Source organism: Oculina patagonica, chromosome 5 (genome assembly GCF_052425735.1).
Source record: "Oculina patagonica isolate OP01 chromosome 5, crgOcupat, whole genome shotgun sequence".
Classification (NCBI taxonomy): domain Eukaryota; kingdom Metazoa; phylum Cnidaria; class Anthozoa; order Scleractinia; family Oculinidae; genus Oculina; species Oculina patagonica.
Genome location: NC_135762.1, coordinates 18263294 through 18275823, shown reverse-complemented (window position 1 = coordinate 18275823; position 12530 = coordinate 18263294). Strand labels below are relative to the sequence as shown.

The 12530-nt window shown below is 38.3% G+C and overlaps 2 protein-coding genes across 2 annotated transcripts in view; one reads left to right on the top strand and one right to left on the bottom strand.

Moving 5' to 3' along the window:
• LOC144653118 (isoleucine--tRNA ligase, cytoplasmic-like) overlaps nucleotides 1-4095 on the bottom strand; it is a 46405-nt gene extending 42310 nt beyond the window's left edge. The window contains exons 1-2 of the mRNA XM_078513030.1: nucleotides 3857-4095; nucleotides 922-997 (exon numbers count right to left, since the gene is read on the bottom strand). Of these exons, the coding sequence (XP_078369156.1) occupies nucleotides 922-997; nucleotides 3857-4095 (315 nt within the window). The remainder of the gene's footprint in view (nucleotides 1-921; nucleotides 998-3856) is intronic.
• A 37-nt stretch (nucleotides 4096-4132) lies between these two features.
• On the top strand, nucleotides 4133-10920 carry LOC144653133 (NADH dehydrogenase [ubiquinone] 1 alpha subcomplex subunit 5-like). Its single transcript, XM_078513056.1, has 5 exons — nucleotides 4133-4202; nucleotides 4416-4460; nucleotides 9274-9390; nucleotides 10132-10197; nucleotides 10587-10920. Exons 1-5 carry the CDS (start codon nucleotides 4179-4181, stop codon nucleotides 10683-10685), a joined length of 351 nt encoding a protein of 116 aa, XP_078369182.1. The 5' UTR covers nucleotides 4133-4178; the 3' UTR covers nucleotides 10686-10920.
• The last annotated feature ends 1610 nt before the right edge of the window (nucleotides 10921-12530 follow it).

Sequence of the window (12530 nt, the reverse complement as noted above, 5' to 3'; positions counted from 1 at the left end):
GCAACAATGTACTTTCAGTTAATCACAGGTTTATTCAGTAACATTTTAATAACTTTTATCAATATTCAAACCTAATTAATTACAACTCATGATCAGGAATACAGATGGTGCCAACAGATAAGCTACATGTACACCCCAAATTTTGAACCCGTTTTAAGGAGGCTCGATGTAGTTTCTTTTGCCCTAGCCTGGGGTGGTCGTTTTGAAAATAAAAATTATCGAGGAAGCCAATCTTTGATTTTTGCCCAAAATACATACATTCTACTAACTTTGATCATAATGATCAAATATGACCAAAGTTTAATTTTTTACTAGTCGCTTAGTCACAAAGTTACCATAGCAATGATTTTTATTTTATTTTGTTTTCAAACAAGCCTAAATTTCTCGAAATCTAGATTGACTCTTGGTATTCATTTTTGAAATGTTTAAGTTTAGTAGATTGACTAACTTTTGACGAAATTTTAGAATGAAGTTTTCAGACATATCCTGTGCGCTTTTAAATTGTTTCGTAGTATTTGAGCACAGTTCTTCAATATGAATATAAATACTTAAACCATCAAGACCATTAATTAAAAGTGAGAGAGTTTTTGCTTTAATTTGTCAAAATATATCGACTGATGATTGTAGGAAACTAAAAGAAGTTACATACAAAAAACTTCATTCTTTGTGTTCGAAAACATGGATTAATTAAAATTAATTTATTAATTAAAATTGGCCACTAAATCCTGCTAATTTGTCCCACATGAACCATCACATGTTCTTCAAAACTGACAGTACTGGCCCAGTGGGAATAAGGACGAGAGAGCACTTCAAATGTAGGTCATATGCCACAGGCCATTTCCAAATATTTTTGCCATGCATATAAAAGAGGAGGCCTAGCACTTGAAAGTCAATGTATAGCCGGCAAGTTAAAGACCTTACCTTTATAGTACCAGCAAGGATGTGTCCATAATGAGGCAAGCCAGTGGCAAATGGAGGTCCATCATAAAAACTGTACCTGAATTATTACCCCCAAAAAACCATGTTATTACACTACATAGAATTATTTATAGCAGAAAAACAACAGATGGTGCTAAATGATACAATTAATTACCTCCTTGAATCATCTATTTTGGTGAGAAACAAAAGAACAGGGAAAGATCCACACAACACAACAAAATCAAATATGCATGTTTTAATTTTTTCAAAAACACTTGAAATAACAGCCAAATTGACTGTTATTAAATCATTTCAGCACTCTTGGGAGCTACATGTACTTTACTGGCTAATAAAGCCTCAAAGGAAGGTGTTTATTAAAAACAGAGTGCTTATTGAGGACAGGGTGTTCAAATACAGTTTCATACAACCTACTCCTGATAACTCAAACCCTCGCTAACTCAAACCTTCACGCTAGCCATAGTTAGTACTAACTATGCGCTAGCTCAAACCAAAATCGATTTCCCCTGGATTTCCGTCACACATTTACTGAAAGTTTACCCTCGGTAACTCGAACCCTTGATAACTCAAACCTTCCACCAACTCAAAACAGTTTTGTTTTCCTTCCGGTCATTTTCTATATAATTTTACCCTCAATAACTTGAACCACGTCTGTCAATACGTGACAAGTCAAGGCAAACAGTGTACTAAAGTCAAAAACACTGAATTATTTTGAAATAAATACACACACGAGTCAGAGCCACCCCTGAAATGCCCCTATGCCATGCCATTGACATGCTACAGACGTTTACATGTATAGTTTGTTGGTTGATACCAATTCTTTCAATCCAACCTAAGAAAACTTTAAGGTTAATCATCAACTTTCGATTACTTGAACTCCCAATAACTCGAACCTTTTTCAATTTCCCAAGGGAGGGAAAGGGAGCAGTAAAATTATATCATCATATCGAGGAATCATCATATTGAAACTCCTGATACAACAATATGGCTGTAAAATAACCGAAAATACCGTTATATCAGGGTAAATGTTGCAGTTAATTTTCGATCTCAGTTAATTTTTTTATTTTAACTAGTTAGTTTTTTTTTCTAACTAGTTTTTTTTTTTTATTCTAGGTTAATAAGTAGAAAAAGTAGAACACCTCCCCTCCCTTGATATCTCATACCCCCCCCCCATCCTTACTAACCCTCCCCTATTATCTGCTGTTATCCCCCTCCCCTAAGTACTATCATTTATTTATTTTTCCTTTTTACTAACCTGCACTGGATTTGAACTCTCAACCTCTGGATTTGCTGTCCGACCCCTTATCCACTTTGCCACGTAGGAAACATTGGGTGAACTACTATTTTTTTAAAATATATGATACCCTAACCCTAACCCCATTATTTAACTAGTTAAAAAAAATCAACTAGTTAGAAAAAAACTAACTAGTTAAAATAAAAAATGAACTGAGATCAAAAATTAACTGCAACATAAACCTAACATATCGTTAAAACCCTCAGATAAGCCACACCTTGTTTCCAAAAATCTTCGCTCAAAATCGAGGGTGCAGCTTATCAGCGGGAACATTTGGAAAAAGTGCCGAACATTTTCGTGAATTGACACGTTTATGGAAAAGTATGCAAATTAATAATACATAAAACAACAAGGGAGTATTCAGCTATTGCTTTTGCAAGTTTGACAGCCCCTAAAAGCTGTTTCCAGTGTCAACAATGCCCTTAGTATACTGTATTTTCAACAAAAAAAATATTGATACACCATGAGCGAGAAAATACCTCGAGTATTCCCGTTGTAGATTTGGATCACGGCCTACTGTTTCTTCCCTGTTTAGCTCTTTGATGACAAATTAGCCGAACTGATTACGAACTCTCCTGATGTAACAAGTTTATCTTCAACAGAATGCTCCCAAATCTTTTTTTATCAATCCGATAGCAACAAAACCCAAACGCCTACATCTTGTTTTGCTTGTTCGTTCTCGCTCCAATCTCATTTTCGTGTCCGATCGAATGCCTGGTTACTAAGCTACGAATGTTTTGCAAATGCAAGTTCTTGTTGTCGCACAAAAATCAATGAAAATGCTGTGTTGTCCCATGCATTTTACTGTAACTTTTGCCGGGACATAAAAAATTTAGTAAATAAACCCCTACCGGTGGCTGGTATATTAGAGGATAATGCCTCGAGGCGATTGTCGAAAAATAAACAGTTGGCAGAGAAGCAAAACTTCAAGGGCAACTGTGAAATTTTGAGGACAATCTTTCAGCCAAGGGCATTATCCTCCAATATACCAGCAAGCAAGAAAGGGTTTATTTATTTTATAACCCTCCAATTAACAAATGTTAGTTGATTGGTTTGCGTTTTTATTTTTGTGATTTCATTCAAAGTTAAGCCTGGTTTTCACTAGCGACACAAATGCAAGAATAACAGCTCTTTTTTCTCAGTGAAAAAGGCTTCGTCGCTAGTGAAAACCAGGCTTTAGATTTGAAAAAGGTGACTTCATTTGTTTGTTTTGTTCTTGCCTACAAAAAAATCAGGCGACAGATATCAAATCGGACAGGGTATATTCCCTGCTACCTGCCGTCCGATTTTGTACCACATGATGCATTTTGTCCAATGACGGCACGCAAAAATTAATGGCTGGGTTATAATCATTGTTATATTGGGAATATCGTTATATCGAGGATCAATATATCGGGGTTCCACTGTACCTCATTTTCACGGTCTTTACTCTGATCAAATATAAATACTCTCTTTTTGCAAAAATAGTACTAAAAAGTCTTTTCATCCCCTAGTTCCAGTCTCCTCTCTTATCCAAGACATGTAGAGCCGGCGAATATTAACGCCATTTGATTTTTTCTGAAATTCACTTTCCAGATTTTCAGAACATGCAGGACTTTGGAAAGGTGTAAAATTAAATTTTCAAACCTTGGTCTGTCCTTTGACTGGCGCAAACAAGACTGGAACGCATCTAACTTTTCCCAAAGCTTCAAAATATTCTCTTCCTCTTTCGGAAAATCATGGTACTCAGCAGCTCCAGCGGCCATTGGGGACGAGTCGTTATGACCAAATGTGCAAAAGGCTCGAAATGGTAAAAATTTAGGGTTGACAAATTTGCGAGTGTTTAACAAATATATGTTGCTTTTTCCAGAAAGGAACTTCCACATGGAAGCGAAAAACTTAACCTATCCCAAGATGCAAAGATGACGCAAGATTACCCATAAGCCCTCTCGTGACTACACGATCCAAAATGGCGTCCACTTACGTGAAAAAGGTAACTGAAGTGAGCTTTCATACAACAAGTAATACTAGATTTGTTTTTTGCACAGTGACTTTTAATAGTGGAATAGTTACTTCTATGTAATTTGATATGTATGTAAGTGTACTTAAGCTTTGCTAATAAATACAATATAAGCTTATTTCCCACCTGAATTCTTAGGCTAACTTGTAAAAACAAGACTTTGATGACCTTTAATTTAATTTGCAGTCAACGGCATTGGTTGGTTTGGCAGTTTCCAAAGCGCCAAGAGAGGTAAGATTTTTTTGCTGATTTTGTAACAGCCTGCTCTTATCCCGCTGGCTTCTATAGTCTAAGCCATTGGACACTCAAGTATGCATCAGTTTTGTATTGTTCTTTATATTAGCTGTATTCGTCAAGGTGTAGACGGAACAGGGCTTTCCTTACTTTTAAGGGACTCGCGCTATATAGGGAAAACAACTGTCTAAATGCTCGCGCAAAATCTGGAAAGGAAAGCCTAGAACAGATACAGGCAGTGTTTGGGCACATGTTAGTTTGCTAACATAACGAAGCAAATGCTTATTGCATTTGTCAAACTAGCTGTGGATCCATAACAAAGAAAAACCAAGTGGATCTGCATGCTGCTGTGTGTACTTTGACGATATGTTGTGACAAATTATTTATAATCGACATGAGGGCAGAGCCAAACAAAAGATGTAAGTTTGTTTTGTGTGGCTTATACACTTCATGTCCAACGTCGCACACTACTTAATGCAGGGATGTTTGTTTTTGTCAGTCAATTTTGCTACAAATACTTTTAACCTAGTTCCCAGGACCGAGGGGGTTGTAAAGGGGTGCGAAAACCATGAAACCGCACAAGAAAATGTAAAAAATCTCGATGATTTGGTAAGTGCAGAATGCAATATGGAACAATTGAAAGTATGATGTTTTATATATGTTCGTGTTTATTTGCTTTATTTTACTTTCGGAAAAAACTGTTCACAGGCTACTTTCCCAGGTGTTCCTTACGCTAATCTTTGCAACCGTAACACGACACTTTTGTTCGTTTGTAACAAAATACTTTTGTCTTCCTTGAAAATGCGATAACATGAAACTTTTGTTTTTTGTTTGTTTTACGGCGGCATCGATGACATTTGTTTAATTTAATTAAGTTACGGTTTAGACTGCACGAAAGACGATTCTCAAAAACTAAAGAAACAAATCTAATCAAAAAACATATTTTTCGACAGGTTTTTTAAAACGCAGTACAGCTAGGATATTTGTTTCCTGGTTGTCAGGTGTTCACGCCGAAAATCCCGGTGCAAGTTTTTGCATACCTAATTACGAAAGCGCTGTGAAAGTCTCAAAATCTAATTTAATTAATTTGCGGTTTTTACTTGGCGCCAAGAAGTCTGCAGCCTACCGCAAACACGCAGTACAAGCGATGTTCATGATAGTTCCAGAAAACAACGTAGACTAATCTGCGCATGCGTTTGGTGTAAATTACGTTGAGTAGTACCACAAGGAGAGCAAAGGTTTTACTGAAACAAATATATACCTTGGAGATCCTCATATAAAAGTAACGTAGATGTGCTTCACGTTTTACTTGGGGGGTATGGTCAGGTGCTCCCACCCCAACCCCCTCCACAGGAATAATTAATTAATTGATATTAATTAATTAATTGACTATTAAAGTTTACACGTTAGCACACTAGCGGGTTAGCGGACGACAGCCCCAACAAACCATCACAATAGTGCATTCTGCACTAAAAGCCACAATACAGCATTGTAATTTACCAAATTACCGAAACTGCAGTTAAAAATGTGAAAGGTGCTGTCACCAAGACTATAGGTCCACCATTTTGACCTTGTTAGATCGCATTTATTAACCAAACTGTTTCTCATAATTTGACGAGACACATATCGCTCTTGCTAATTTAACAACATAGATAAGACATTCGAGCCAAAGATTCCCAGCCTGGGAAGTCAATGTAAAGGGTGCAAATAAAGTTGTTGTTGTTGTTGTTGTTGTTGTTGTCAACAATTCAACATTTGGATAAAACAGTTAAACATATTAAATATTAACTGAAAAAGGCTGAAATAACAAACCGCAAGGCTTGCTTGGACAATAGCTTGACCGAGAATCAAGGACCCAAGTGAAAATGCAACACCGCAGAGGTTTGGAGGTACTTTTTTCACCGATAACTGTGACCTAAAATTTATGAGACAGCAAACCACTTAGTCTTCTAAAACCATAATACCGCAAGTTAAAATATAAATTTCTGCAAACCATACCAAAAATAATGTCTTAGTGAATGGACGCATGAGAACATCAATCCTGGACACCAGAGTTATGAGAGGAGCAGATGTATACAGTGACCACTACCTTGTGAGAACCAGAATAAGATTGAAGTTGGCAAGGATTAAAGGGAAAACGATAGCAAGGGAAAGGTTTGACGTATGCAAGCTGCAAAGTGAAGAGATCCGTAGGAGATATAACATCGAGGTGAGGAACAGGTTTGAAGCCCTAGCTGATATAGAAGATCCGGAGGAAGAGCACGATCTGATATTGGCAACGTATAGGGATGCTGCAAAGAAAGTTATCGGGAGGTCTAAAAAGCAGAGCAAACCATGGATAGGTGACAAAACGTGGGAAAAGATCAAGGAGAGGAAAGAGGCGAAACAAAAAATGGAGGGTGCTAGGTCGGAACGACTAAAACAGAGAAGGAGAAAGGAATATGATGCGAAGAACAAGGAAGTGAAAAGGAGTGCTAGGGAGGATAAGAGGAATTGGATAGAGAAGAAGGCTGCAGCAGCAGAAAAGGCCGCTGAGAATGGTAGAAATAAGGAACTATACAGCATAACCAAGACAATAGCTGGGGAATGGAGGAGACAAGAAGTAGGCGTGAAGGACAAACAGGGAGTGCTTAAAACAGAAATGCAAGAGAGGCTGCAGAGATGGGTAGAGCACTTTAGTGAAATATTAACCAGAGATGACCCAGTGAATCCTGTGGAAGATGATGAGATAGAAGAACCGGAAGAGATCAGGGTGATAGATTTAGGAAGTTGGCGATTACAAGAGGTAAAGGACGCACTCAAGGGGACAAAGCCAGGGAAAGCGCCTGGAGTAGATGAAGTGGGCCCAGAGTTATTGAGAGCTGACATGGAAGACACTGCACATAGGTTGACGAGATGCTATAACTGGCTTTGGGAGACCGAGAGGTGGCCGGAAATCTGGAAGAAGGGACTGGTTGTTAAGATATTTAAGAAAGGTGATTTGCGGGATTGTAACAACTGGAGAGGAGTGACTTTACTACCCGTCATTAGTAAGATATTCTGTAGGATGCTGCTAGAGAGGATCAAGAGAGGTGTAGACAAGAAGCTTCGAAAGGAGCAGGCTGGGTTTAGATCAAAGAGAAGTACAACTGAACAGATATTTATACTAAGAAACATCTTGGAGCAGGCAAATGAGTGGAGGACGGGTCTGTACGTGGACTTTGTGGATTTTGAAAAAGCCTTTGATTCGGTACACAGAGAAAGCCTATGGAACATCATGAAAAGCTATGGGATACCACGGAAGATGGTGAGAGTAATCGCAGGCATATACAAGGGCTTCGAGTGTGCAGTTGTTGATGGAAGTGGGACATCAGAATGGTTTAAGATCAGGTCTGGAGTAAAGCAGGGGTGTGTGATGTCAGGATTCTTATTCTTACTGGCCTTAGATTGGACCATGAGAAAGGTAACAGCAGACAGGAGAAGAGGAATACTGTGGAATTTCACAACGGTGCTGGAGGACCTTGACTTTGCAGATGATATTGCACTACTGTCATCCAAGATTAGCGACTTGCAAGAAAAGACTGGGAGATTGGCAGAGGAAGCAGCCAGAGTAGGCCTCAAACTTAATGCAAGAAAGTGTAAGACACTGAGGACTGAGTTTGCTCGTAGCTCAGAGGGCGTCGTGGTTAATGGTGAGGATGTAGAAGACGTTGAGGAGTTTGTATACCTAGGTGCTACGGTAAACAAAGAAGGAGGAGGCAGTAAAGATATTACGAACCGACTGCAGAAGGCACGTGGTGCATTCCAGAGACTAGGGATGGTATGGGCAGCCAGAGGAATAGGAAGGAGAACCAAGATACGCCTATTCAAGACTTTCGTTCGACCGGTCCTGCTATATGGCTGTGAAACATGAAAGATCACTAAAGCTGATGAACGAAAACTGAACAGTTTCCAATCCCAATGCCTGAGACGGATACTGAGAATTAGATGGCAGCAAAGAATTACAAACAAGAGAGTGGTTGAAATGGCAGAGGTCAACGCCATAAGCTGCGAGGTACGACGAAGAAGGTGGAACTGGCTGGGACACATACTCAGGAGAGAAGGTGCAAATGACTCCTTCACAGCATTGAGATGGACACCAGAAGGACGAAGAGCAAGAGGGAGGCCGAGGACAACTTGGAGAAGGACAGTGGAAAAGGAAAGAAACAAGGCAGGGTGGGCAAGCTGGGAGATAGCCAAAGCAGTGGCACAGAACAGGCAGTGTTGGACAGAAAACATGACGGCCTTATGTGCCTACTGGCGCGACGAGAATTGATGATGATGATACCAAAAATAATGCAAAAACACTGCAAACCAGATGAGGGAAATTCAAGTTTCGAATGGGAGAGAAGCTGAATAGGCCTCATTCATATTGGCCGTGAGCATCAATGCAAGGCTAATGCAGGGGAATTTTGCTGCCACAAAATTACAGCTGCCACAAAATGTTAAAAGCTGTTAAGGCTCTAGAGCTTTAAAGTGATCTGCAGGCTAAAGAATACCAATGTTAAATACAAATATAGAAAGAACTGGTAGAAGTGACCAAGTAGGCTCACAACTTAACTTGAATTGTCAAGAGAGTGAGTCAGTCACACAACACAAGTTAATATTCCCAATCTGTGTAATATCATTCTGATTGTTCATCTGACTAAAGAACTCCTGTTTAGACTGATACAATTTGTGGCTATAAAAAAAAAAACACAGTAGTTTGCAGAAATTTATCTGTAGTGGATAGTAAAAATTAACCAATCAGTGCATGAGAAATATCTTTTAATTTGAATTTCTTTCTTGAAAGGCTCTTACAAAATTGTATAAAGATACATTGAAGGTGCTGGGAAACATGCCACAAAATGCTCAGTACCGAATACATACAGAACAGATTACCAAACAAAGACTAGGTCTTGTGGAGCAGGTATGTTAAGTACAGACTGCTGTTTAATTTGAACAAATTAACATGCAATGTTAAAGCATCCTGTTCGGAGACAGGGGGAAAAGCATGGTACATGGTCCTGTGTAGAAATGTACAAGGCTAAAAAAAAACTGTTATCTGGTCTTCCGGGACAAGTACATTTTCCTGCCATTCATGCTTACTTGCATAATGAGCAAGAGCCTAGGCAAGTCATCTACTGACTAAATCATACTGAAAGTAAGCTAGGATGAGCATACAAGTGCCGAGGCAAGCAAAATTTGAGACCTGCTTATCTGAAGGGCAAGCTGAAATTCAAGTTTTTTTTAAGCACTGAAAGAGGGAGAAAGATGGTTTATTTTAAGCTTGGTAAATGAAATGACAAATTTGAGAATTTGGTTGTCACAACCACAGGGCAAAGAAAAAATGTGACTCTCGGGTAAGTGTCAAACCTAAGTGTGTTCCAACTTTCGACGGAAATGAATTTTCACAAAGCTAAACTGTAACAGGCAGGTTCAAATTTCAAATCCCAGAAACCGTTGAATTATAAGTGAAAATTTTTAGATCATTTGTTGATTTCTTAGCCATGTGGGTTGCATGCATGTCATTACCAGCTGGTTTTGTCTTCATTTGATATGTGATTGGTATTCTCACAATGTTCCTGGTTTCCCCCCCCCCCCCCACCTTGTAGTTGTGAACTTTGCAAGTGGGTGGTCATTTAAAGTACAAAAACTGTGTTTTGTTTAGGAAAATGACATATCAACACTGGAGAAGAAACTTGGAGCTGGACAAATTGAAGAAGTTATTAAACAGGTGACAAAAATATTATGAGAGCAATGGAATTTCAATACAATGAACTGTGACTTAAAGGAGGTGTGAAGACTGATCGTATCTGACTTAAAATTGATGTTCACTTTGATCTGCTGTTGTATCAAAACTTGAATAAAGCTTCTTGTGTATATGCTGTCTAAAATTATCTGGGGACAGAAATCTTGAAGTTAGTTAAATGTTAACAGTCAAAAGAAAAAACACCAAATGAAAGGTTTGTCTAAATTTGCCAATCACTGACCCTCGAAATGATTTTAACCAATGCATACTTTCTCTACCCTTCCTTGATGGTTGCTTTGTTTTTTGTTTTAACATGTAATACATGTTCACGTACATTGCAAAGTTTCACTTTTACATGTATTTTCCATTTGTAGGCAGAGGATGAGTTCTCCTTAGCGAAGAAAATGCAAGAATGGCAACCATGGGAACTCCTTCAAAATCCCCCACCTGCAAACCAATGGAGTTGGCCATGACAATCTGCATGGTAATCAATGCAGAAATAGAGTTTTGTGACTGTGCTTCAGTGTATAAACAAGCAAGGGCCAAGATTGACTTTATATTTTGAATAACAGCACTGATGAAAGACTGAATAATTGTTTTTGTTACAATTTTCAAAGCTTTGTTACTGTGGGTACTTTGAATGGCATGACTATTTTAGCCATGGCAATAACTTTGTTGGTCTGAATAAAATTAATGTTGATTTAACAACTTGTGGACATTATTTTTACGAAGGGCAGCTCATTGAAATTTTACACTGTATATCTCTTATTGAATATGAACTATAAATACTGGCAGAGAAATCGAACATTGATTTTTTTGCATTCATGCTAAAGTATACATCAACATTTTTGTACCAGAATCGTGTATTTTTTTTTTCAGAGCCCATTCTTATGAGGAGGAAAAGTCAGATGGAATTTTTCTACCAGAATGCTTCAGATAGTATGACTAATAATTTGGTTACAAATGAAATTGACAAGTGTTATTTATTTTTATTAAATTTTCAGCCACGGATATTGCATTTCTAGCATTCTGATTGGTTCACTCAATCCCGGTTGTCAGCTCGTATACCTTAGTTTGACCTTATTTGGAAAATGATTGCGTTACTTTTGCCAAGCTAAAATTTTTCTACGGGAAGCGACAGTTCCATCGGAAAAATGGTTGAAAAACAGCAAATTTGGCGAACTTTACGAACAAGAAATAATCAGCGGTGCCTACCACAACCACAGAAATGCCATAGTAAAATTAACTACGCAAAACAAAAGGATTGATGCGAAAAGTTTAATTAATAATACTTGTAAACACACAACAAGAGCGAGTCAATAGAAAAGCAGCAAATAATTTACGAAAGAACAGCAAACTGACACAGTTTCATTCAGTGTACGTCATAAAACTAGGCTCAGCACTTCCGTAAAGTTTGTTACCTTTCAATCTTGGTTTTGTCCTTTTATACTTCAACAAACCTGTTCCACTTTAAGCTGAATTTCACTTCAAATAATATAGCAGTCTTGATGACAGCCGTGGAGCCGTAAAGAAGTACAATGTAAACACTTGCTTCGTTCGACTTGCACAAGACTTGTAGTTTCCAGAAAAGCTTTTGCTTCGGATCTTCTCGTAAATCTTAACTGTTGTCACAATTTCCAGGATATTTAGACGACTTTAGAGGGGATTGTTCGAGGAAAATCTTGGAAAGAAAACTCTCTGGCTCGCTTTCCTCGTATGTTTCATTCAACTCAAGAAGTGAACACCGCGCCAGAAATTTTCGCGCCTCCTCATACTATCACTTCGTTTACATCAAAATGAAATGTCCAGTCGATTTAAACTTGAGAAGAATTTAATAAAACAATTATTCCATTCGCCCTTGTTGGATACGAGTCGTTATAGCCAACTCGGCGCTTCGCGCCTCGTTGGCTATTTACCACCTCGTATCCAACGCGGGCTCATGGAATAATTGTTAAATACTATCTAGAACGTACCTAGAAAAAATTCAGGATATAAATGTTGTGTTCCCTGAAAACAACCTGGCACATCATACATACATGTACCCTTTGGGGCTTGCTTTGTTGTAGTTGTGGTACAGGAAGTTTTTAGTGGCCTGAATGGTATACAATTGCCAAGATTAGTTTGTGCATGTATCAGTTTCCTTTAGGAAATAAGGGTGTCATTGAATTCTAAAATATGCCATTCTTCAAATCTTGGGATGTTCCAAGAGCAAAAGGAAAAGGCTTTACTTGCAGCCAGCTTTCTTTACTAACAAGCTAGGCTTAACCTTAGCTTTTAAGCTAAATATTTGTCGGTAGGATTTCTTTCCACTTGCAAAA

Bases quoted from the DNA above. Each gene is read 5' to 3' on its own strand.
- LOC144653133 (XM_078513056.1), top strand. From the start codon at position 4,179: ATGGCGTCCACTTACGTGAAAAAG. The intron at 4,461-9,273 runs GTAAGATTTTTT...CTTTCTTGAAAG, and splicing joins TTTCCAAAGCGCCAAGAGAG to GCTCTTACAAAATTGTATAA. The intron at 10,198-10,586 runs GTGACAAAAATA...TTCCATTTGTAG, and splicing joins TTGAAGAAGTTATTAAACAG to GCAGAGGATGAGTTCTCCTT.